Raw genomic sequence first — 27,614 nt, forward strand, 5'->3', positions numbered from 1 at the left:
CTTATTCCAAGGAGTTCAAGATAGTGATTATATCATAAAGCTAAATAATAAATATTAGTGAGTGAATAATGAAGAAAAAATCATCACACTGTAAGTATTCTTCACCTAACAGTGACAAAGACTAACGTCTAGTTTAACAACTTACGTAGGTAACAAGTTGACTCCAGTCTCTGTAAGAGCAGCTGCAGTCAGCATGAAGTCTGCTGTATAATTGTGAGTTCTCACACTATCAATATCTTTGGTCAAAAGCATATAATGCATCTATTTTCTTTAATTTTTTTTTCAATATGGTTTAGGTTAGAGTAAGCTTAAACATTAGTTCTATGAAGACCTACTTTTTTTTTGCTTTTTCTATCACACCCGGCGATGCACAGGGGTTACTCCTGGCTCTGCACTCAGGAATTACCCCTGGTGGTGCTCAGGGGACCATATGGGATGCTGGGAATCGAACCCGGGTCGGCTGAGTGCAAAGCAAATGCCCCACCCGCTGTGCTATTGCTCCAGCCCCAGTGCAGACCTACTTTTAAAGAAAAAAATTTCAAAGGTGGATTTGATGTTGATCTCTGACAAAATGAAGGGGTTTTGTTTGTTTGTTTGGCTTGGTTTTTTGCATTCTGTTTAGTTTACCCAACTCCTTGATTTGACCTTATTATAGTAGAGGATCTTTGGAGCATTTATTACTTCATTCCTCCTACTGCAGTATCTTTGGGAAGCATACAATTTTAAAAGAATAAACTTAACTTAACAAATGTTTTAAGATACATGTGTGAGCACCAGTGTGACCCCAGCAAATACAACATGCTAACTTTTGTGCCATAAATTAAGAGCGTGCTTGCCAAGTTATCATGTGTGCAAACTCACAACTGAAGGAGTACAGATTTTGTGAGCACTAAGGCCAAGTGTGTGGTTACTTCTGGTCACCACAAAATTAACATCACCATCAATAACAACAAAGGGGAGTGGAAGGACTAAATAAAATTAATAAACTTCTTTATAAAATATGTTGAGAGCTCCAATTATAAAATTATACCACCAAATCAGGCAACTTTAAGTACATAAGTGTGTGGGATCTTTTTCTTTTCTGTTTTTATTCTACATGCTCTCCCCAAATCTGATTTCAGTTATTTCACCTCTGAGTCCTTTCTCCACAAGCATAGAACGTCACTTGGAAAATAAGAAAAGCCAACTATTCAATAGAAACCAATTTCCAATCTTTATTCTAAAGATACACTCAATACACATTATTCTAAATATACACTCTAGAAAAAAATCTAAAGATTTTCTTCTAAATATTTGTTAGTTCAGCCAGATTATCTCTATAAATTGAATACATTTGATTTCCAACCCTCCTCCCCCATTTAGTTGCATTTAACTAGATTCAAAGTAATAAAATATTTTCAACCTTACATTTTGAGAATAAAAACTCATTATCAATTCTTCCTTTTCACACTCATCCTAAAATTTCTTCTAAAAAAATTAACTTTTAAAACTACCTAGAAGGATGACAATCTACAAAGAGGCTTTAGAATTTTTCTTAAGAAACTCTTATTCATCATAAAACATCATCTTTTGATATTAAACCACTGCCACTGAATTTCATGATATGTGCTAGGAACTTATCTTCATGCAAGATGTGTTATAAAGCAAACTATCTAACTTTAAGGATTTGTCAGAATTCCATAAAGGAAATGTTCACAATGAGTAGATGTAGTATTAAATTTTTTTCTAAATTTCTTTAAAAAAATTTTTTTCTAAATTTTCTCTAAATTAGGGCCCTTTTAGGATACTATTATGTATGGAAAATCTTGTACAGTAGCCAACATGGGGTCAAGCCAGCATCTGGAATGAGAGCTCTAAGGATATCCTAAGATGTTAAGGGAAATGATATTGGTGATTCAGTATAGAACATTCTTCCCAAGTCAGAAAAGCTAAGGGTTGGAGCACAGAGCTATTGAAAGTCTTATCTTTCCACTCTGCAGGTGCAGGAATGCTACAGCTAATTTCAGCCCAAATTCTAAATCAGAACCTGTCATCCCATACGATTTAAATTTCTAGAGTATTTGGAAGAACTACTATTTCTTCACTTCCTGTGTTTATAACTTGGGACCCAGTCAAAACACACTATAATCTACATTAAGATATAAGGCTGCAAATATCCAGTGCCTTAGAAGAGTATATAATAATCTTATTTTAATCCAGCCCTATTTACCATGCAAAAATATTAGGAATCAATGTCATGTACATGTAAGCCCAAATACTGACTATATTTCTAACTGGGTCTTGTAGAATCATTATAGGAATCTTTCGGCAACAAACCAAGTATTTGAAACCTTCTTTGTGGTCACCATCTGATCTTGCAAGGATTGGGTTTTGATTAGCCTTAATATCCTACTCAGTAACAATGTCAACACTAGTATTGGAGATTTACTATCTAAATCTTTGTTTACTATTTTATCAAACATGGCATCCCTCCTACTCCTGTCTCAAGGGCAATTGCTAATGCCATGTCAAAGGGAAGTTCTTTTGGCTGAAATCATATTGATTAATTTGTAGGAGTTTGACCCATGGATACACAACACCAGCACATTGTCTGGGCTCATCAAATTTCCTCCTTTGGTTAATGCTACTGTCCCTGAGCACATCCATTCAGACCATATGGTTCTTATTCAATCCTTGAATGGCTTATTCAGGCAAAAATCCAATAGCTGTAATAGCGATGTCAGACCCCCCAGGACTCACGCAAAGATCAGTTTTTAATTTTTTGGCCATATTTCCTACTCCATCTGCTAAATGTGCATGGAACAGTTCCCATACTTACATGGAACATTTGTGGAGCTGAGCCCCCGGGCAAGGATCCCATATCTTTTTCAGCCAGAGTTTGACGAGATCATCGTGGATCTAGTTTTCTGGATAGGTCTATGCTATCATTTGAACATTTCTCCCCTCCTCCACTCTTTTTTAAAAGAATTATTTAAAAGTCTATGAGCAACTTTGGTTTTATCCTGCTGACTAGACAGGATGTAGATTTTTATTTTGGATCCTTTTGATGAGAGTAGTTGTAAAATTAAGTGTTAAATTTTCAGGGGTTGTAGATATTCTATCCATGTTTCTGGTATTTACACAAACACAAACAAAAGAATGTTTATCCTCTCTGATGTCCCCTTCTGCCATATAAGACAGTCTGGCAAAAATTTTTCTGCCAATAATCCTCTAGGGTTGCAAGGCATAAATGAAAAGTAATGGTAATGTTTTAGTCATATGTACTAGCACCATCCGTCTAAGAAAACCCTAAATAAAGCTTACTTACATATAATCTCATCCCACAGTCATAATATCCAACGAAATATGTAGAAACAGAAATGTATTTACTCTTTTTTTAAAGCAGAAATTCACCAATTTTATAATTGCAATATAACTGAATGTTCTTCACTCTACCTTATGTCCACAGTGCCATCTTATTAGGATGCCTGAGATGACAAACTGTTATAGTAAAATATGTAAAAATCCTCTTAGCACTAAAAAGTCAAGTACATTTTCAGCAGTAATCTCAATTCCAGTGACTCAGTTTATTCCAGTGAATGAAACCTGTCGGTTTTTTTTTCTTTGCAAAATTTCTCATCTGAAGATAAAGCAAGATCAGAGGTACTAGAGAGGGAAGTTTTCAGTTTTGGAATCAGAAAGACCAGGGACTAAAATCCATACTCTACTACCGTACTGCTATGACATGTATTTTATAATCTTATTTTCCTCATCTATAAAATACAGTTAAGACAGTACCTACCTCATGGAATTGTTATCAATATTAAAAATAATAAAAATGTATCCTGCATTTTAAGCATTTTAAATATTGTCAACATTGTCATTATTGCTACTGGAGAACCAATTATTTTCAGGTGTCAAGAATACGGATTTGTCACACAAAATTGATCAGATCAATTAAAACTTTCATCTTGGGTCTGGGTGTGTAGTTTCATGATAAGAGTACGCACACTACATGTCTGAGACTTTCAGGTCAGCTTCCAGTACTTTACATACAATTCATTTAAATTTTATCACTACTCTTTGTATAGTTATTCAAATTCTAAATTCTTTGCATAGCTAGTCAAATTCTGAGCTCTGCGTTAATTTCAAGTAAACATAACCTTCAGAGGAAAAAGCTACATTTGAAAATGGTAAACATGCTTCTCTCTTATAAGAAGGCAAGTTGCAATCAACAAAAACTCATCAGTACGGTAAATGCAGTCAGTAAAAAGTAAACAAGAAATAAATTAAGGAGTGCTTAGCTTGCATGTCTAGTTCTAATTGTTTTTCTTTTTTTTTGTAAAAATGCATGTTGATCTAATGCTTTAAATTTTTTTTTATATTTTCCAAGTTAATTATGGAGATATCGTGAGGATTTATTCACTCATTAAATCATTGTTAGACTTGTTAGTGTCATCCTAAAGCTGTCTATCAACCTTCCATTTCCAAGGCAGAATGACTAAGGTTTGTTTAGTTTAATTTTATTAATGTTAGATGGTGAAATCCAACATTTTGACTTTATGAAGGTATATTGCTGTGAATATAAATGATATCTTGGTAAACAAAAATTTTGATACACTAGATTCTTTCGAGAGGCTTCCTGCCTGGGATATGACTTAAGTGGCATGTGCAAGGCACTGGGTTTGCTCTCCTGCACCGTGTGGTTCCCGTGGCACCTCTGAGGCACTCATACACCTTTGGGTACTGTGCACTGGAGATCACACAGTCTGTTGTGGCACCAGGGATCCAAAATAACAGAATCATTGAGATTGCCCTTAGGGATGTGGCGCTTTACCCGGGATTATGACCTCATCAACCTCATGCTTAGTAGGCAGGTGCTTGACAATGAACCATCTGAGGTCCTCTAAGAATATCTTTTTTGTCTATAATTGGGGCTGAAGAAATAGTACAGACTTCAGTGCCAACATGCTACCAACGCTTGTTCAATCCCTGGCACTGCATAAGATCCCCCGAGCACAGAGCCATCAATAAACCCTGAACACTGACATACGCAGACCCCAAAATAAAACACAACAAAAAAGTGTAATCGTCTAAATAAAATTTCATTCTATTACAGATATATTTAGAGCTGTAAGACCAAATATCTTCAGAACTCTACTGCTACTGTATCACTGTCATCCTGTTGCTCATCAATTTGCTTGAGCGGGCACCAGTAACATCTCCATTGTGAGACTTGTTGTTACTGTTTATGGCATATCAAATATGCCACGGGTAGCTTACCAGGCTCCACCGTGCGGGCAGTCTTGGTAGATTGCCAGGCTCTCTGAGAGGGGCGGAGGAATTGACCTCGGGTCAGCCATGTGCAAGGCACATGCCCTGCCTGCTGTGGCTTAGCTCTGGCTAAGATCAAGTGTAGTATCAGAACTCTACTACTAAGCACAAATAATAAGAAATACATGTTTACCATATAAACAACAGGATTGGGCTACCTGTACTTACTTGTGACTTACATATTAGAGTGATTTGATCATTTTTAGAATATGCCTCTGAAGTCTCTCAGACGTTTAAAAGAGTTAATTCTTTGTGCTTTGGGTTAAAAAATATAGTAGGATAGGGGCTGAGAATGTGGCTCAATAGTAGAATGCATTCTTTGCATGTGTGAGGCCCTGGGTTTGTCCCCAGAAACACACACACACACACACACACACACACACTCACACATCCCACAAAATGAGTCTATGATAGTATGTATTCTAGGCAAATAAAATCTGTGGCCCAGCCAGGGGCTAGATCACAAGAATAATAATCAATCAATGACAAATAAAGAAACAGATTCTCACTGACCACCTCCCCTTACAGTTAAGTATTTCTTCTAAGTACAGATTGATGTAAATTGCTACTTGTCGTTGACAAGAATTGTTGGATCCAAAGTAAACCTAGACTTTGTTTCAAGAATGCAGTTCCTAATATTTTCTATTTCTTTAGTGAAAAGAAAAGAAGAAGGAATTTTTGGTAGTATGTGAAGGTCTCTGTATTTTTACTGGCTACTTATAAAGTCTTAAAAAAGATCCTTAATCCTTTAAAAATGACCCTATCAATTCATACATTTAGCATAATTTGCCAACATTTCAAAACTCAGCATGGAAAAGCCATCAACATGGCACTAGGTCATGGGTCCTGAATGAAGCCGTCAGCAAGGATTAATAAACTGTGACAGCTGCCCAAAAGCTTTCATTCTTTCTATTTAAACATCAGATTGCAAGCTGAAATTCAGTGTAATCTTTGTTGAAACTAGCCCAACTAACATGGAAGAAGTCAGAACTGAGAACAGATGACAGTAGTAGTTATTATTGTAAATTCAGCTCATAGCAATAAATTCTAAAATCCATATATGTATAGCAATCCCTAAGGAAGTTCAGATAGTACAAACTATTCCGATGTGTTTGGATCATTTTTAACAATGATATATTCTTGAAAACTAGACTGATGAAACTAAAATCATTTAGCTCTAAATTCTATATGAATAAACTATTTTTCTATTCTGATCTCTTGTTCTGATACTACAAATTAAAAGTGACTAGTGAATCTGTAGTTATAAAATCTTCTTTTAGGTCATTATTTTTCTGGGAATTATCTGAAAGAAAAAAACTGAACTTATATGATCAAGTAATCTATATTATAGACTGTAAGATTATTGGAGTATTTGTACAGATGCAACTCATACATGTACATATAGAAAAGTAAAAATGACACAAGAAATAATTGTTCATTATAACTTTCTAAATGAAATGCAAATGCAGAAATCAAGATATGATAACTCATCAGGCTAGAGATTTATTGTTTTCTTAAGTACACTTTAACTTAAAGTCTGCTTGATTTATTAGTGGCTAAGTACCAACACCAGAAATGTATGTTTGAGCCTACATGCCAAATAGCTAATAAATCATTTCAGCTTACCCCCTTTTCAATATTCCCAGTTTGACAGAGTGTTCCCTCAGCTGCAGGGATACTGTTGGTGACACAACGGTTGCTTTTGCTGAGACACCAGAGCTCTCTACACACTTCCTAGGAAAGAAGGCAAAAGCAAGTTGATCAGAAATAGAGACTCAAGTCAGGTCCAAACCTTTCACAAAATATATCTGTAGACAACCAGCACTAATTTATTGCTCTGATTTGTTTTGTTAGAGGGGTCATACCTGATTGTGCGCAGGCTTACTCCTTGCCGTGTTCTCAAGAATCACTCTTAGCAGTACTCAGGGGACCATGTGTGTTGCCAGGGATTAAAACGGGTCAGCCATGGCAAGGCAAGTGCCCTACCAGTTGTACTCTCTCTCTCTTTCAGCTGGCACTACTTAAAAAGAGATGAGACTGTGGTCTTTTGGATTTTTATTTTTATTTTTGTATTTTTGAGGGGGTTGATGTTTTATGGCAGGGGGCATACCCAGTGATGCTCAGGGGACCATATGGGATGCTGAGAATCAAACTGGGTTGGCAGCATGCAAGGCAAATGCACTAGGTACTGTACTATCTCTCCAGACCCTGAGAACTCTTGTTGAAGCATCAGATATGAGGACCTCGTAGGATAATCTTCTAGAATGTTGGTTACCAAGTTTGTAGAAGCATTTAAATGTTTTATTTTTCAATATAATTCTTATTTTAATGGATACAATATATCTTAGTTATTGCGACTGGTAGAAAAATTTAAATAATGTACAAAAATAATTTTATATAAAAATGTTGGGAGAAAGGATCAATAGGTTGGAAAGAATACTCTCCAGAATGTACAATAGTGCAAACATACTAATTGTTTTAAAAAAATATTTCCAGATAGATGGCTTCCTAGTTCAACTGAAATGTTCAAATACTTGTCATTTAAATGAGAATAACAGAAAGATCATGGGAATGAGTAGGGAGAAATTTCTGAAGTTCATAGATGCCTGAAGGGCAATCTAGTAATTATTTTATTTGTTTTTGGGCCACACTCAGTGATGTTCAGGGTATTCCTGACTCTACACTCAGGAATCATTTTATTGTTATGCTCTTTCCATATTTCATATTTCTGATATTTTAATTATGATTTCTTATTATTTTACATCAGTGTGGGAGAAATATAATAATATAAAATTGCATAATAAAATATTTCATTTTCTTACACCTATCCTAATCAGTCAGGTGTAAAAAAAATGTCAAGGGCCAGAGCGATAGTACAGAAGGTAGAGCATTTGCCTTGCATGGGTTCGATTCCTACTACCACATATGGTCCCCAGAACACTCCAAGAGTGATTCTTGAGTAAGTCCTGGGCACCATCATGTGTGCCGCCAAAACAAAATAAAACAAAACAAAAATAAGCTGTTCAAAAATAAATAAATGGAATTTTATCAAACTAAAATGTTTCTGTATATAATGAAAGACATCAACACATATGCAGACAAGGTGTTGTTCATTTGGTAAACACAAACCTCACATGTATGGGGCTCTGAGTTCCAACCCTAGCGCCACAAGACAAACAAATATGTAAACAAACAAATAAATTACTTACTGCAAAAATTAAAAGGTAACATACTGACTAGGAGAAACTAAACAATTCCATCAAAAAAGATTTAAGTAACACATAAGTGCATTAACAGCCATGATCCAGAGACTCACAAATAAATCTCAAAAGAAAGCAACCCACTGCAGAGGTGTCCCCTCCTCCTATGCCAGGCTGACTTCATCCGGGAGCCTTGTGTGTCGACATGTGTGTCTCTCCGCCTAACCCAAAAGAACCCTGGCAGTTGGATATCTCCAGAAACCAATCACTGCCATGCTCATGGCCGACCTTCATGGGCTTGTCCTGAGCCCACCAAGCATGAGAATGAATCTGCTGAAAAATCCAGGCTTACACAGAGTCTGGCTGGGCCCCCTCCTCCTATCTCCCTGTGCTTCTGGGTCCCTGGCAGTCACACCCTGGGCGCCACATGATCACATTAATGGCCACGATCCAGAGACTCACAAATAAATTTTAGAAGAGAACAACATGTTGCAGAGTATGCCTCTGCACCCTCAAAATCTCAGACAGTTAAAAACCTAGCTCCAGCTCTAACACTCTTACTAAAATGACAGAATTCCTGAAGTAACATCTAAAATTCGGACCACTGATATACCAAGAGTAGCACAACACATTTGCTGGGGTGTAAGGTAGAAGATTGGTAGAGCCTGGCAAGCTCCCCGTGGCATATTCATATGCCAAAACCAATGATGGGTCTTATTCCCTGACCATGAAAGAGCACCATTGAGAAGGACGAGTGAAAAGAGGCTTTGAAAATCTCAGGGCTAGGAAGAATGGAGTCGGTACTGAGACCGCTCAAGAAAATCCATGATCGATGGGATGATGATGATGATGATGAAAGTAGAAGGCAACCAATGTTGATCAAAATATTCATAACAAGCAATACAAAAAAATTATTTAGCATCTTCCTCTGGGGCAGGCTTGGGCGGTGGTGGGAAAATTTGAAATAATTGTGGTGGGAAGTTGAATGGTGGTGGGATTAACGTTAAAATATTGAATGCAATAAATTATTAGTATTAGTATTAGTATTATTTTGCTTTTTTTGAGCCACACAAGCGATGCTCAGTGGTTACTCCTGGCTCTGCACTCAGAAATTACTTCTGGCAGTGCTTGGGGGACCATATGGGATGCTGGGGATTGAATCCAGGTTGACTGCTTACAAAGCAAACACCTTATCCACTGCAGTATCACTTCGGCCCTGAGTGTAACAAATTATTGTGAACAACCTTATAAAAATTAAAAATCTTAAAAATAAGTAAAATTGCTTTTAAAAACCTACATACAGATGCTTCTCCTAAGAAGACATACAAATAGAACATGGAATAATGAGCATCAAAAATCAGGGAAGTACAAATCAGAATGACAATGAGTTATCACTTCATGCCTAAGAGAATGGTCTAGAGCTAAAAGGCCAGAAATAAGTGTTGTCAAGGGTATGAAGAAAAAAACTTGTACAATCTTGGTGGAACTATACATTTGTTCACTCACCATGGAAATCTCTGTATGGAGATTCCTTTAAAAACTTAAAATAGGGCCTGGGGAGTGAGTATAGTGGGTAGGATAATTACCTGGCATTTGGCGATCTTTGGTTTGATCCCTGGCATGACATATGCTCAGGGAGTATCACCAAGAGTGATCCCTAGGCACAGCACCAGAGGAGACCCTAAGCATGGGAGATCCTAAGCAGGAGACCCTAACGTTAGGTCATACCTAACCTGGGTATAACCCCCACCCCCACGAAAACAAAAAACAAAAAACTAAACTAAACTAAAAATCTTGCCTTTTGCAATTATGCTAAGTGAAATAAACCAGAAAGTGAAAGAACTATTATATGTGGAAACAAATAAAGTAAAACAACTCACAAAACAGTACAAAAACTGTATTTAGAGTACAAATGTATAAAATGGTATTTAGAGTCACTGGGGAAAGAGATACACTGGTTTAATGAGAGGATTTGGGGCCGGAGCGATAGTACAGTGGGTTGGGCATTTGCCTTGCATGAAGGCGAGTGGGGTTCAATCTTAGGCATCCCAAATGCCCCCCCCCAGTTCCAAAAGGAGCAATTCCTGAGTTCAGAGCTAGGAGTAACCTCTGAGCATCGCCAATTGTAACCACAAAGGCAAAAAATTAATAAAGGGGAATATCTAGACCACTCTTGACCCCAGAGTTTAGGGAAGAGAAGGAAAGAAATAGAGTGAAAGGGAGAAGGGGATAAGAGGTAGATGGGAAGCAATGGGAGAGGCAATCAAGGGGACCCAGATACATGGGTGCTGTGAAGGAATGACACAGCTACATATCCAAACCACAGAGTCAATAACACTGGACTCATGAGACACAAATTTTAATAATCAGATTTAAAAGGTGCCTGGTAAGATGGCAGGCTGGAGCTAGGGTGGGGGTAGGGAGGAGATGAAATCTAGGAAGGATGGAGGGAAGTTGACAATGGCAGCAGGGTTGGTGACGGAACACTATGTCAAAAGCCCAACTATGAGTAACTTTATAATTCATGGTGCTTTATCAAAATAAAATTTTGGAAAGGAAAAACAAAAACGAAAGCATTTCTCTTAAGTGTTGGGCCCAGAAATAGTACATGGGTTAAGGTGTTTGCTTGCATGTGGCCAATCTGGTTCAAATCCCCAGCACTACATATGAACCCCCAAGCACTGCCAGGAGTGATCCCTGAGCACTGAGCCAGGTCTAAGTGCTGAGCTGTGCCAGATCTGACCCCAAAATCAAACCAAAACAAAAACACAAAAACATTTCTCTTAAACATGTCAGAATTAAATTGCCACTAAGACTGTTAAACAATTAAGACTGTTTAGTAATGGTTATTATATTCTACTATAATACAACATCTCGCTAAATGTTCATTATATCCTCCTAATTATTTATTGCTATTTTATATTGGTGTTTTTTTTTGTTATCGGGCCATTCTTGGCAGTACATGGGGCTTAGTCCTGCATCTGTACTCAGGGATCATTCCTGGTGGGGCTCTGGAACCATATCTGAGGCTGGGGATCGAACTCAGGTTGACTGCATAAAAAACAAAAACCCTGCCCACTGTATCTTCTGGCCCCTTGTTTGTCTTTTAAAGAAATATATTCTCAAATTAAGACTATATTAATTCACCTTTAAAAAATTAACCAATTGTTAGGGAGGTGGTTCAGCAGTAGAGCACTTACATGTGTCTGGGTTCCTGGGTTCAATCCCTGACATTAGAAAAAAAATCCATACTTAATTACTTTCAAAATAATATTAATATTCTCCTCAAATGTATTTTATGGTCATACAAAAGATAAGAACATTTGAAATAGTCCTACTTATTTACAATTTTAGTGCAAACTGTCAGATTTCCAATTTATTTGATTTTTTCAGATTAATAACTTCAAGTATTAACCAAAAAGCACTAACAAGGGCCGGAGAGCCAGCATAGCTGGTACTGTGCTTGTATTGCACATAGCTGACCGGGGTTCAATCCTGGCAACCCATATGACCTCCCAATCAACACCAGGAATAAGTCCTGAGCACAGAGTGTAAGCCCTGAGTACTGCCAAGTATGGCCCCGAACCCACAAACAAAAACATTAGCAGATATAAACAGTAAAATACATTAAATGAAGTTTTAAAGAAACTGTCTAATATAAAATAATTTACTTTACATTCACAAATTAACTTTTTGCAAAGAACTGAACAAGAATCCCATTAACTAGAATAGAGTAATATTATTTTGCAGTCAAACCCTTCCAATACAATTCTAAAAATTAAAACAATTTTTCTAATGTTTCCTTTTTCAAGTAATTATTGCTGGTAAATTATACCCCCCAAAAGGGACAGAACATTCTTGACTTATCTCAGAAAATTTAAATTAGTAGTTTACACATGGGAAAAAGGTCTACCATAAAAGTGCAAAATAATCTTATTATAATACAAGGAAGCAAAATTGTTTGTGAAGAGAAAATGGCATGTGTATTTCTAGATGACTTAAAAAAATTAACAACTGTAGAGATCATAAATCTGTGCACATTTTCTACTCTTGGGAAACCCTAAACCCTATGTCACCTTGGTTCTGGAAATGAAACATTCTCTTTGTCCTCATTACCCTATCAGTAACATCTCTCAGCAGCTGTTTGCAATAAAGGATCTTGACCAAGAGGGAGGCCAGAGCCCTGAAAAGGTCAGAGAGGAGCATCAACGATTAGAAAGGTTACTGATCATTGTATCACACAAAGGAAAACTGAAAACCAACATATGGTGACCCTTAGCCTGCTTCCAGGTGCATCATAGCCATCTGAAGCAAGAGAATAATCTACCCTTATTTCATCTTTAAATAGGTTAATCCTTATATGTGTGTAATTTAAGCACAAGGACTCCTAGAAAAGCAAAAAAATATTATTTGGTTGTTGTTCTTCTTGTTGTTATGTACACGGCAAAGTCATGTCAAAATTCGAGTTAAACAATTAATTCATTTGAAGCTGCTAAAAATGATTAAATGCTTTTTAAATATATGTCTGAAAAGCAAAGCCAGAGTAAAACTCATTGATACATAATGATATGTGATTGATGTGTCTGTAGTTTAGTTTTGAAAATTAAGGAAAAATAAAACTTCAACTTCTTATCAAGTTGCACTCCAATAGATAGTGAGGTGATAAAACAGTTTCATGCCATCTAGTAAATTTGAATTCACTAAATTAAAATGAAATCACATTGTGAAATGTTATATCACCTGAAAATCTACAGGGAAAGTGATTCTATAATCTCCCTCAGTGAAATATTCTAATATTTAATAACTTGAAATTCTTCCTACTAACTAATCTACAACCTTCCAGCTGTAAAAATTAAGCCACTACTACTTTTAATGCTCTTATAGAGAAAGAGAACAATGTGTGATCAGCACTCAAACTATAATAAAATTTCCAAAGCCTGAAGAGATTTCGAGGCCAAGATTTTCCTTCTTTTTTATTACGGACTATTCAAACTCAATTTCTTTAAACTTCCCTTATAAGTACTTCTAAGTATTTTATTTTTATCCTCTCCCAAGTATCTGTATCTCTTTTTAAAAAGTTGCATAGGTAGCCAACAATACCAAAAAAGACCAATAAAGTCTTTTATTACAATGATTCTCAATTGAAATGCAATAATTACTGGAATCTTACCTAACTGTTGGTAACAAAAGAACAAACAAAAGTATTAAGCAAGAAAATATCAAAAGTTAGAGTCTGAAAGGTAAAATGTCAGTCTTAAATACTCCGCAGGGGTAAGATATCCTAAGTAAGAAATGCGACTATTGTATCTCTAGCAGGTTACCCTGACTTCAGGCAGCTATAGTTTTCCTATAGTAGTATAGTTATTAACATACTATAGAAATAACATAATGTTCTCTACTTTAATTATACACTAAGACTACCTTTTTATATTAAATTGGTCAATGGGGTATATAAAAGAGATAAATAGCAACAAATGTTTGCTTGAATATGGAAAGGAAGGCTGGTACAAGATGGGGAAATTGTCAATTGATGCAATTTCCCTGGAAAGCTGTATGGATATTCCTTAAAAAATAATAACAAAGAAAATGCCATATAACCCAGAAATATCTTTCCCAGGAATTTATCTGAAGACTATGTAAACACTATTTTGAAAATATTTTATGTTCCATATTCATAGCAGGGCTATTCATAATAACCAAGGCCAATCAATCTAAGTAGCCATTAACAAATGACTGGACAATGAAACTGTGGTATAGCAACTCAATGGAATGTGAGGTGATTTCACTATGTGAAATAAGAAGGTGAAAGTCAATTATTTATGGGATAGTTCTGATCATTCATGGAATATAAATAAGTATAGCAAATATACTGGCAGAAAATAACAAAACTAACTCCCAGACTCAGTGAGAGCTATAGTGGCTACCAGGGGTAAGTGGATGGTGGAGGACTGGTTTAGGATTCTTTTTGGTGGTGAGGTAATTTTAGAACTTTGGAAGTGGGGTGGGAATTCTATAGTAATATATTAATTGTAAAAAGTGATGTGAAAATGTCAAGCTAAACCTCCCAAATTCTATAAAATTGTAAATGAACAATAAATCAATAAAAATTAAGGCCTTGCAGGTTCCAATCTATGTCTAATATTTATTTTATATATTTGGCTTCTACAATGCACCAGGATTCTGCAGTCCTGAGGTCAACGTTATGGAGCCCATATGCTTCTACATGAAAATACATTAAAAACATTTAAGATTGGGATTTTTTTATATAACAATGCTTGTTTGTTTTTCTGGATTTAATTTAATCCTATACTTGAAAAAAATAAATAAACCAAACCATGAAGCTAGAGCTGAGGTCAGCTTTCATACAATGAGAGTATTCCAGAAGCCCTTAGCATAGCTCTGCAAGTCACTTTACACACCTCCACCAACGTGGTGGAATTCTAGATTGACTGTGGGGGAGAAGAGGGAAGAGGTGGGTGAGGGCTGAAGGAGTGATGCAAATAATTGCTGTTTTTGCTTCTGAAGTGCTGTTAGGGTGCCAAACCTGACTTGAGCAATAGAATCCTGGTTGTTCACTATGTCATATTTTGTTAAGTTGTGCTTTGTGCACTCTATACATTTCTGTATGGGTGTTATATTTTATAATTATTTAAATACAGATTTTTTTGGTTTTTGGGGTCACACCCGGTGACGCACAGGGGTTACTCCTGGCTCTGCACTCAGGAATTACTCCTGGTGGTGCTCAGGGGACCATATGGGATGCTGGAAATCGAACTTGGGTCGGCCGCGTGCAACGCAAACGCCCTACCCGCTGTGCATCAGCCCCACAAGATTTATTATTATTATTATTTTTTTAATTTATTTATTTTTAATTAGAGAATCACCGTGAGGGTACAGTTACAGATTTATACACTTTTGTGCTTATACTTCCCTCATACAAAGTTCGGGAACCCATCCCTTCACCAGTGCCCATTCTCCACCACCAGTAAACCCAGCGTCCCTCCCACCCTCCCCAACCCCATCTTCCCCCCACCCCACCCTGCCACTGTGGCAGGGCATTCCCTTCTGTTCTCTCTCTCTATTTAGCTTCTACGGCCAGCAATAAAGGTGTTGAGTGGCCACTGTGCTCAGTCTCTAGCCCTCATTCAGCCCGCAACTCCCTTCCCCTGCATGGCCTTCGACTACATTATAGTTGGTGATCGCTTCTCTGAGTTGCCCTTTCCCCAGAATGTGAGGCCAGCCTCGAAGCCATGGAGTCAAACCTCCTGGTACTTATTTCTACAGTTCTTGGGTGTTAGTCTCCCACTCTGTTATTCTATATACCATAGATGAGTGCAATCTTTCTATGTCTGTCTCTCTCTTTCTGACTCATTTCACTCAGCATGAAACTTTTCATGCCCATCCACTTAACTATAAAATTAATGACCTCCTTTTTTCTAACAGCTGCATAGAATTCCATTGTATAGATGTACCAAAGTTTCCTCAACCAGTCATCCGTTCTGGGGCATTCGGGTTTTTTCCAGATTCTGGCTATTGTAAACAGTGCTGTGATGAACATACATGTGCAGATGTCGTTTCGATTATACTTTTTTGCCTCTCTGGGATATATTCCCAGCAGTGGTATTGCTGGGTCAAATGGGAGCTCAATATCTAATTTTTTGACAATCGTCCATATTGTTTTCCAAAAGGGCTGAACCAGTTGGCATTCCCACCAGCAGTGAAGAAGGGTCCCTTTCTCCCCACATCCTCTCCAACAGCGGTTGCTTTTGTTCTTTTGGATGTGTGCTAGTATCTGTGGTGTGAGGTGGTATCTCGTGGTTGTTTTGATCTGCATCTCTCTGATGATTAGAGAAGTAGAGCACTTTTTCATGTGCCTTTTGGCCATTCGTATTTCTTCCTTGGTAAAGTTTCTGTTCATTTCTTCGCCCCATTTTTTGATGGGGTTGGATGTTTTCTTCTTGTAGAGTTCAACCAGTGCTTTATATGCCATTGATATCAACCCCTTATCTGATGGGTATTGTGTAAATATCCTTTCCCATTCTGTGGATAGTCTTTATATTCTGGTCACTGTATCTTTTGCGGTGCAGAAGCTTTTTAGTTTAATGTAGTCCCATTTGTTGATCTCTGTTTTTACTAGATTGCTTAGTTCCGTGTCACCTTTGAAGATACCTTTATCTTCGTTATCGTGGAGGGTTTTGCCGACCTTGTCTTCAATGTACCTTATGGTTTGTGGTCTAATGTTGAGGTCTTTAATCCATTTTGATCTGACTTTTGTGCATGGTGTCAGGTCAAGGTCTAAACCCATTTTTTTGCATGTGGTTGTCCAGTTGTGCCAGCACCATTTGTTAAAGAGGCTTTCCTTGCTCCATTTCACATATCTTGCTCCCTTATCAAAGATTAGATGATCATACATTTGGGGCTGTGTGTAGGGATATTCCACCCTGTTCCATTGGTCTACAGCTCTGCCTTTGTTCCAGTACCATGCTGTTTTAATTGTTACTGCTTTGTAGTAAAGTTTGAGGTTGGGGAGGGTGATGCCTCCCATTGTCTTTTTCCCAAGAATTGCTTTAGCTATCCTTGGACGTTTGTTATTCCATATGAATTTTAGGATTGCTGATCCATTTCTTTGAAGAATGTCATGGGTATCCTTATAGGGATCGCGTTGAATCTGTATAATGCGTTAGGGAGTATTGCCATTTTGACAACATTGATTCTCCTTATCCACGAGCAGGGTATATGTTTCCATTTCCTCATGTCCTCTTTGATTTCATGGAGTAGTGTTTTGTAGTTTTCTTTGTAGAGGTCTTTTACTTCCTTGGTTAAGCTGATTCCGAGGTACTTGATTTTCTGGGACACGATTGTGAATGGGATTGCTTTTTTCATGTCCCTTTCCTCTGCCTCATTGTTTGCATATATGAAGGCCATGGATTTTTGGGTATTGATTTTGTAGCCTGCAACTTTACTGTATAAGTCTATTGTTTCTAAGAGTTTCTTAGTAGAGGCTTTAGGCTTCTCTAGATATAGTATCATATCATCTGCAAATAGTGAGAGTTTGATTTCTTCCTTTCCTATATGGATGCCCTTAATCTCTTTTTCTTGTCTAATAGCTATCGCAAGTACTTCCAGTACTATATTGAAGAGGAGTGGTGAGAGTGGGCATCCTTGTCTTGTGCCTGATCTCAGAGGAAAGGCCCTTAGTTTTTCCCCATTGAGGATAATGCTTGCCGTAGGCTCCCACAAGATTTTTTTTTAAGCCAGAAAAAAGAGAGCTTTATTTCATCTCAAAGTTAGGGTATTGTACCAGGAGGATTGCTCCACAGCTTGGAAGCGGGCTTCCACATGCAGGGGGAAAAGGCAGCTCAGATAGAAAAGGGAACACCAAGTATGGGTGCTTGGAGGGCCCCCTCAAGAGGGGAGATCTGTGCTGAAAGTAGACTACAGACCAAATGATAGCACTTCACTACCTCTATTGCAAACCACACACCTATAAGGAGAGACAGCAAAAAGGGAATGCCCTGCCACAGAGGCGGGGTGGGGTAGTGGGGGATGGGGTGGGAGTTGTGGGAGGGATACTGGGATTATTGGTGGTGGAGAATGGGCACTGGTTAAGGGATGGGCTCGATCATTGTATGACTAAAACGTAAGCATGAAAGTTTGTAAGTCTGTAACTGTACCTCACGGTGATTTATCAAAAAAAAATTTTTAATTAAAAACTAAAAGTTAGGGTGTTGTATATCCTAGTATAAAAAAATAAATGAATTTACAGTTGCTTAGAAAATCAAGAGTACTACTGTAAGGGACAAAGATGCTTTAGTACTCTGTGTACATATTTGGAGGGGAAGGGATCAAAAGGAAAGAGAACAAAGGTAATTTGTCAAAGCCTTCAATTTTTTAGTATAGTTTTCCCAAATTGTAAATTTAAGAGTTTCTGAAATTGTAATGCATCTTAGAAATTCTGTGATTTCCTTCATATCCATACGATCTCTTGGTCTCATTCAATATTTAAAAGCTTTTGATGGTTTCCCATTGTTCTAAAGGTTAAAACCTAGAATTCTTAACAGAGCCCATTAGGTTTTAATTCCCTATCCTTTTCTCTTGTCTCAGTTACTTGCTATGGGAACTTCAGCCATGCTGGCTTCCTCTCAGCTCTTCAGATAACTATGTCATCCCCAAGGTCCTTTCCCCACTATCTCTTTACTAGGTTCCAATTAATTTCTTCAATAAGTATTTCCTGAACTTTCGTTATGAGATAAACATTGTACTACTCACTTTGTTAACAATAAGGAATAACTTATAAACAGTTAGGAATAAGGCATAATTCCTTTTCTCATGCAATTTATATTCTCACCTGTTGGAAGACATTTAGTTTATATTAATGTCTTAGCTACTATGAATAATGCCAAGTATACATATCTATACACCTCTCTTCATGATCCTAATTTCAACTGCTTTGACTATAAATTCAAAAGCAGAATTGCTGGACTATATAATAGTTCTATTAAAATGTTTTGAGAATACTCCACACCATTTTTTTATAGTGGATGCACCAATTATATTAAGGTACCTATCATTGGGGCCAGAGTGATAGAACAGCAGGGAGGGCACTTGTATTGCATGCAGTCAACCTGGATTCAACTCTCAGAACCCCATGTGATCCCCAGATCCTTATATCACTTAGGTATAAGTGATACCTAAGCACAGCACAAAGAGTGAGCGCTGAGCAATGCCAAGTATTGCCCAACCCTGCCCTGACCCCCATCACTTCCTTTGCATTCATTGGTCCAATAGGAATAATTAGAACAGTTAATGTTTAATCTATACCTTAAAATTTAATGCCTTTTATTATTTTTAAAGAAATATTTCAAGCTATGTTTTCATAAAAATAAAAACTAAGTTTTTAAACTTACTTTTTAACTGGGGCTAGAGCAATAGCATAGAGGGTAGGGCGTTTGCCTTGCATGCAGCCGACCCAGGTTCGAATCCTCCACCCCTTCGGAGAGTCCAGCAAGGTACCGAGAGTATCTCACCCGCACAGCAGAGCCTGGCAAGCTACCGTGGTGTATTCGATATGCCAAAAACAGTAACAACAAGTCTCACAATGGAGAGACTGGTGCCCATTTGAGCAAATCGATGAGCAACGGGATGAGAGTGATACAGTGGTACTTTTTAACTGAATTTTTTAAAGAAACCCATAATTTAAAATCTTATTCTTTCATTCATATGTTTATATTTTTTACCTATCTTACCCTAAATTAAAATCTCTTTCTATGAGACTTTAGATTCTTTTATACATTCACTGAACAAATTCCTGGACGCATGCACCAGAGGAACACAGGTGGTCAGCACTCCTTTCCTCACCTGTCTGCTGAAATGGACACAAGACCCAACTGGGCTGCATGCAATGCAAGAGCCCTACCTGCTGTACTATTGCTCCAGCCCAATACTGAGACCATTTAGGTCAGCCACAAAGTACCAATTATGATCTCCCTATTTTTTTCATATCATTAATTTTCCTCATTTCAGCATTTTGGCTAGTGCCATCTTGTTCCCAGTTGATCATATTAGAATGTGGGCAGTGGCTAAAGCTGCTTGAAATAGCTCAGTACTAGCAAGTATGTAGGTATTACATTACACTAAGAAGTCTCTGCACCTCAAAGGAAACAAGAACCAGAATATAAAGACAGCCCACAGAATGAAAGAAATCATTTACCCAAGACTCATTTGATAAGGGGTTATAATATCCAAGATATATAAAGCACTCATAGAACTTTGACAGAAAAAACATCCAACATTATAAAAAATGGGAGAGATGAACAGAAACTTCCTCAAAGAAGAAATACAAATGCCCAAAAGGCACATGGGGAAAAAATGCTCAGTATCACTAATCATCAGGGAGATGCAAATCAAAACAACAATGAGATATCATCTCAAACCACAGAGACTGGCACACATCAAAAAGAACAAGAACAACCAGTGCTGACTTGGATGCTGGCAGAAACGGATTCTCATTCACTGTCAGTGGGATTGTCAATTGGTCCAGCCTTTTGGAAAAAACAATATTGACATACCTCAAAAACTAGAAATTGAGCTTCCATACAACCCAGCAATCCCACTCCTGGAAATATATCTTAGGGGCCCAAAAACACACTGCAGAAAAGGCATCTATACTCCTACATTTACTGCGACACTATTCACAATAGCTAGAATCTGGAAACAGCCCAAGTGCCCAAGAACAGACAGACAAGTGCATAAAGAACTGTGGCAGATCAACACAATGAAGTACTATGCAGCTGTTAGGAAAAAGTGAAGTAATGAAATTTGCTTAGACATGGATGGACATGGTAAGTATAATACTGTGAAATGAGTCAGAGGGAGAGGAGCAGACATAGAATGATTGCACTTATTTGCAGGATCTAAAAAATAAAAAGCATAGTATGAGACTAGTACCCAAAGACAATAGAAATGAGGGCCAGGAAAACTGATCCATAGTATGACTCTTGTCAAAGGGAAGGTACTTAGGGTGGGGTTAGGACAAAGAAGGGGAGAAGGGATCACTATGACATTGATAGTAGGAAATAATCACTCTGGACAGAACTGGTTGCTGAAAGGAGTAAAGTGATATGCATGATAACCTTTCAGTAACAATATTGCAAACCACAGTGCCTAAAAGAAAAAAAAGAAGTGTCTGCCATAGAGACAGGATGGGGGGCAGGGGGATAACTGGGACATCTGTGAAAGGAAATATACACTGGTGAAGGGATGAGTACTCAAACATTATACAACAGAAACTCAAACATGAACAACTTCGTAACTGTGCATCTCATGGTGATTCAGTTAAAAAAAATTCAATAGAATAAAGTTAGGTCCTAACCAATAAAAAATTCCATTGACTTAATGATAAGGGTGCCAGAAAGAAAATTGGGATTTTCAAAGTTTGCAAGGGGGAGATTTCAATACTGTACCATTTTAAAGGATAGAGTAAAGTTAACATTATAAGTGCAGAACCTAAAGAATAATTGTATTATAAGTTATTAAAAATTTAACTATGCTCCACATGAGACTTTTAAAGCTTGGTTACATTTATAATAATTCATTTAGAAACAGATATTATATGAATGCCATCAGAAAAGAGTAGTTTACAAAAAGATCGTATTTGCATTAATGATGTACAAGAGTACCCATGTTCATCAAAATTTCCATTTAACACATGTATAATCAGAAAATATAATAAGGAACTAAACATAATAAAGATTCAGACTTCTTACCCCATATTTACATTGGCGGGATGTTGCTCCATACTGGAAACGACATTGCTCATCTGCATCATACACCTGACCTGGGGCCACAGCTGGATAAAGAAAGTCACGCTTGGGAGGCTCATTATCAAGGCAAGTACCACGGCCTGAACTGTTCAACATAAAGGATCAAAGGAGATTAGGTACACTATGGACTATTTCAATCGCAATTTTGAAACCATGAGTTGAGTTCTAAGTTTTAATAGCAATGCATAAAAGGCAACACATTCTAGCAAAAATATCCAAGACAAAATAGAATATCTTTACTGCAAGTGGGCAAGAGCATCAATAGTAGTTTTTTTGTTTGTTTGTTTCAGCACCAAGACAGCTAAATGCATCTTAAATAATGATCTAAGAAATCTTGGTTGGCCTTTAAAGCACTAATTTAAATTAATTTCTGAGGCCATCAAAACAGAATTTCAATTGCTCTAAGCTTCTTGTTTGTTTTTGGTGAAAATACACCCACATCTGCTTGTAGAATTAAAAACATAAAATGTGGAAAATTAAAAGAACTGTGGTTGTAATACTTAAAGACTTAATCTATACACTTCCACTTTGGGCAGAACAATAGACACTGTGGTAATACATGTCCAAAGGTTCTTGAAATATTTCAATAATAAATGGGCTGAATGACAGATGAGGCTAAAAGCCAAAGTTCTCCTCTCAAGTATATTAAAAGTGTTTAGTCTCTTAGAAATTTCATATTTCATCTAGGGTCATCAGAGTTGGAAAAGAGAATGTTCTCTTTTCTCTATAATTTCTGTTTTTTCAAAGTATGCTTGCACTCAAACATAATATTTTAATTCAGTGGAACAAATAACATAAAGATCGCCAAAAGCCAGACAGAATACCTCAGTTTAAAGAGCTCTACACTTTGCTAAATATAATTGTTCATTTTTATTTAGTCCGTGTGCATAAAATGGGACAGATGCTTTTTTACTTTCATTTCACATGTGAATAAGTTAGAATTTTTAAAGAATTCCTATGCCAACATTAAAAAATTTTTTCCAACATTCCTGTCAATAGTGCCAGCCCTTGTGTTTTTTTCCCCAAATCTTTTCCATTCACTTTGCCAAAGGAAAATAATTTCACAAGTAGAAGTTTCTCAACTATTATTTAGAACAGTACACATTTTCATTTATAGATAACTAAGAAAGAACCATGCTTTAAAATGAGGGTCATAGTCATTTAAAATCTTATCATATTCTAAAATGTTTATTAATTTGCTATATAAAAATATGTATTAGTAGGCTGAAGAGTTAACTCAGTGTTAGAGTCAAGTTCAGTGATGCTGAACTTAATATCTAGTGATGCTAAATATGTGTGAGGCCCTGGGTTCAATCCATGGCAAAACAAACAAGCAAACAAAGCCCCATATATTTGAAAATCCTTTAAGAATTGAACCAAACTATTTATATGATATTATATTCAGAGATCCAAGGAATAAATAAAATACTTGTTTTAAGTACTCTTTTCCTTTCCTTTATGTTCCTCTTGATTAATTTTTAATCAATAAAAACACTTAGATGATAAAATAAAATGGGACAGCACTACAGATGAACTTTACAAATGAGAATCATTTCATTTGGCATTGCTCAAGGTATTTAACTGATAAAGGATAATTGTTTTTCAACCAGCTATCTCATCTTTATAACAAAATATTTTCAACTTTCTATTTATTACATGTTTTAGAAACTGATGCTTTCCTTAGTAAGAACATTATTTTTCGATGAATTTTTTAAAATAACAAGTTATTTTTATTTTGTGAATCCAAAACATACTTAATCTATAGGGGTCTACACATTTGGCACAAATGTAATTTTATAGTAAATCTCAAATTTTTCATTTAGGTTAATGATAAAGTGAGCAAGCTTTAAAATAATCATGAGAGAAGAGAGATAAGCAATTCAGTAGTTTCATTCTTTCATTTTTATTCTAGTACACCACTTTCATCTCAGCAACACTATAAAAATATTTATGAACTGAGTTTAATATAAAACAAAAATTATTTTTTCAAGTACTACTATAAATCGTTGGAAAAATTAAAACTGTGTAATGAAGTAATTATGTACAGGACCCTATAGATTAAAATGTTTGCCAATAACATTATAAAACAAAGTATGAACGTATTCATCTAAGTGACCACAACTCAAAATCTACTAAAAATTATTTTACATAATTATGTGTAAGAACACAGAAAATGAATCTAAACTTAGACGAAACATTATGTGGACCCCTAAAAAGAGTTTAAGATTAGATACCCTGAGGGAAAAATGCCTTCCTAATGGCAAACTGAAAATTTTCTTAACCCAGGTGGAAGCAAGAATAATTACTTCATTTAAAGTTCTTGTTCCCAGAGTTCATGTACTTAAAAAGCACCAAATCAGATGGCCACTGCAAAGGCATCCAGACAACAAAGAATTCTATTGACTTGGTCACCTGTAATGAAGTTCTCCTGAGAGTTTATTCCAAAATTAGACTTTGTTTCAGCTCCATGGAAGCATCTATTGCTTGTTATTAATGTGGTCTAATTAAAAATCTAGATATGTATTGGTTTTCTTTCCTAGCATATTTTTACAGAAGATGAAAAGAGCATCAGCAAAAAAAAAAGCAGATATGCAAAAAACATTATTTTAGTCTTCAAAAAATAAAGATGCATTTTGCAGTATGGCTTCAGTAAAGGCCTATTGTAATGGATTTTGCTATACGTAGACAAATGATCAATACTTGCAAGTCAAGTGTCTTCACTATTAATTGGTTCATGGGGTTAATTGCAAGATTGACTTAAGTTGCTTCTACAGTTTGGAGATAAAATGAATATTCATTTTCCTCCTATAAAAGCTATCTGGTACAAAGAGATAAATCCCAATTAAAGTATTTTGGAGGGCATAGTAGTTTTCAAATTTTAATTCTGAGAACTGTATGACCAATAAAATGCATGATTTTTAAAATCTGTCTTTTTCTATTATAGATTAAGTTAAATATGTAGAAAAAATTATAAAGGGAAAAGTCTTTTAAAAGTATAATCCTGGATATTTCTTTGCCTCTGAGTCACAGGATACATTATGAAATATTATAAATATAGGTGTAGAAAATAGAGAAGTGGATCTGAAAAATGCACATTGAAGTCTAAAAGTATTCTCTTTTTCCTTAGAAAATTCCCAAGTGCTTTTTCCCCTATCATGCCCTTTCTCCCCCAAGAAATAGTTGATACTCTAATATTTTCGTTGTTTTTAATATTCTAATTATTATAATAATTTTCTTAATTTCACCTTCCAATTATTTATCTTCCTTGCTGTCTTCTCCATATAAGAGGAGTGATTCATTTGTGAGTTAATTCTTTCACTCAATATATAAATATGAGATACAGTCATGTTGATAAGTATAATTGTAGTTTTTTCTTTGATGTTGCACTTTAATATTCCCCTAAAGACCATGCCATGATTATTTATTCATTCTTCTATTTTGTATAGTTTTCTTGGTACAAATCATTTTTTTCTTAAACGCGTAAGATTTGTTATTGCCTTACATGACCGTTTTTATTTAATCTAGATTTTTAGCTAATCAATATAACCATACAATTCTGATAATACTGAACTACAGTGTTCTTATTGCAAATATATAAAAATAATAACAGTGATATATCTAAATCCTCTTGAATTATCTCATCGAATACTATTTTAAACTTAGATGGATTATTCATTGGTGTCATAATTGCATTTTTCCACTCAGAAAACAAATGTTACTCATCAATAAATGAAATGAAAAACACTGTTGGTAGATTCCATCTAAGAAGTGCTTTGGATAACTGACTATTGTTAAGCACATATAGACTTGGTCAGAGCAAAACTGTACACGTTAAAAATGAGAACTAGGGGGCTGGAGTGATAGCACAGCGGGTAGGGCGTTTGCCTTGCACGCGGCCGACCCGGGTTCAAATCCCAGCAACCCATATGGTCCCCTGAGCAACGCCAGGGGTGATTCCTGAGTGCATGAGCCAGGAGTGACCCCTGTGCTTTGCTGGGTGTGACCCAAAAAGAAAAAAAAATGAGAACTAGATACTGGAGTAGTACAGCAGATAATGCACTTGTCTTGCTTCTGACCATCCTGAGTCTAATCTCTGACACCCAGATGGTCTCCAGAGCCCTGCCAGACGTCATCCATGTGTACAGAAACCAGCCAGGAGTAAGCCTTGAGTACCACTGGGTGGGGCCCAAAAGCAAATAAAAAGGTAGAACTATAATTACTTCACCACAAGCGTTTCTCTATTAATAACCTATAGTAGTTGATACATAAAGCACTATAAAAATCACTAAATTTATAGGCTTTATGTTTAAACTTGCAAGAGGGAGTAAAAAACTGAAAACAAGTTTTGATTCTGAAGTTCTTAGTAATCAAACAAAGTATATTTACTCTTCTAGATACCTTTGCAGCAGCAGGAGAGCAAAGTCATATTTTATGTACTCTACTGCTAATTTAGAGAAATCTTATTTACATAGTTTAAAATTAGCCTTAAAAATAGGAACATGAGCCAGAGTTGAATCTTCAACTATAATTTACAGACCCTATGGAAAATATGTGCTCTTGGCTTTGTTTCCAGGCACATGAGAATATACTCCTAATTGCAATTTTAGACTTATTTTTCATTTACATTATACTATAAGTATACAACTTCACTCTACAACACAGTAGGACAATCTAATTATTCTTTCTATGTATCCATTTATACATCTAAAATAATCTAAAACTTAAACCTTCAAAAATTTCCCACATATCAGTTCAAAGCAATAATACTACAGCTGATAGGGTGCTTGCCTTGCATGCAGCTGGCTGACCTGGGTTCTATCACCAGTACCCTGAGCACTGAGTTAGGAGTAAACCCTCAGCACTCTAGGGTGTGACCCAAAAGAAAGCAAAATTTTATTTTTAAGTCTTTCCATATATCTAAAATAATCTTTGTATTTATTTATGTAAAATACAAGTCTTAACAGTCTCTTAACAACAACAAAAAGTTAACATTTAATGTCATCCATTTTTTTGTCCACAAATTTGTGCAAATATGCCTAAATTAATGAAAATAAATTCATTTGTATAATCTGTGGCAAGTCCATTGTCTTGTCTATTATGTTCTCATAATTGCTCTAACAATATTTACAAAGCTAACAATACATTACTTTCCAAAATTACTCTAAAGTCAGATCTTTCTCTCTAGCTTTCTATATGACTGGGGTGCTTGAATATAACCAAACTTGCAGTTAAAAAAATACACATTGTACTGACAATGGTTCACTTTGGCAAGTTTTTCTAAACATGTTACCATAAGTTGTCAATGATATTAATGGGTTCAAGTGCCCCCTAATTATTAGATAAATGGAAAGAGGAGACACCTGTTTTGCCAAGCTGTTTCTTGGATTCCATGTAAAGAAGAGGTCCCTTTTATAAAACTGTTCTCCATCAAATGGATTATTGATATTGATCTTCAAGGAAATTGCTAAGAGAAAAAAATATGTTTTGCCCATCATGTTCAATTTAGATGGTTTCTCCTCTAACTCTACCCTGACCTTTCTTTCTACTTCTAGTTCACCTTCCACCATAAATTGCCTCTTCTTCAGCTTCCATCCTCTCTGGGATACGGAAAATAACTAGTCCCTGTTTAATTTGGAACTGTTGAAAATTTTGTTCTGGATCTCTGACAGGTCAAAGAATTTAACAGAATTTCAATTCTATTTTAGTTTAAATAGAGCAAGATTGATTCATAGAGACCCCAGAATTTTTGAAGGCTCAATGAAATTATTCTTCTACCACT

At 36.2% G+C, this 27,614-nt stretch overlaps 1 protein-coding gene across 1 annotated transcript in view; it reads right to left on the reverse strand.

The window, feature by feature from the left end:
* ADAMTS6 (ADAM metallopeptidase with thrombospondin type 1 motif 6) overlaps window positions 1-27,614 on the reverse strand; it is a 264,427-nt gene that overhangs the window by 98,689 nt on the left and 138,124 nt on the right. The window contains exons 11-12 of the mRNA XM_004608478.2: window positions 21,779-21,920; window positions 6,940-7,047 (exon numbers count right to left, since the gene is read on the reverse strand). Of these exons, the coding sequence (XP_004608535.1) occupies window positions 6,940-7,047; window positions 21,779-21,920 (250 nt within the window). The remainder of the gene's footprint in view (window positions 1-6,939; window positions 7,048-21,778; window positions 21,921-27,614) is intronic.

Source organism: Sorex araneus, chromosome 1, assembly GCF_027595985.1.
Source record: "Sorex araneus isolate mSorAra2 chromosome 1, mSorAra2.pri, whole genome shotgun sequence".
Lineage (NCBI taxonomy): Eukaryota > Metazoa > Chordata > Mammalia > Eulipotyphla > Soricidae > Sorex > Sorex araneus.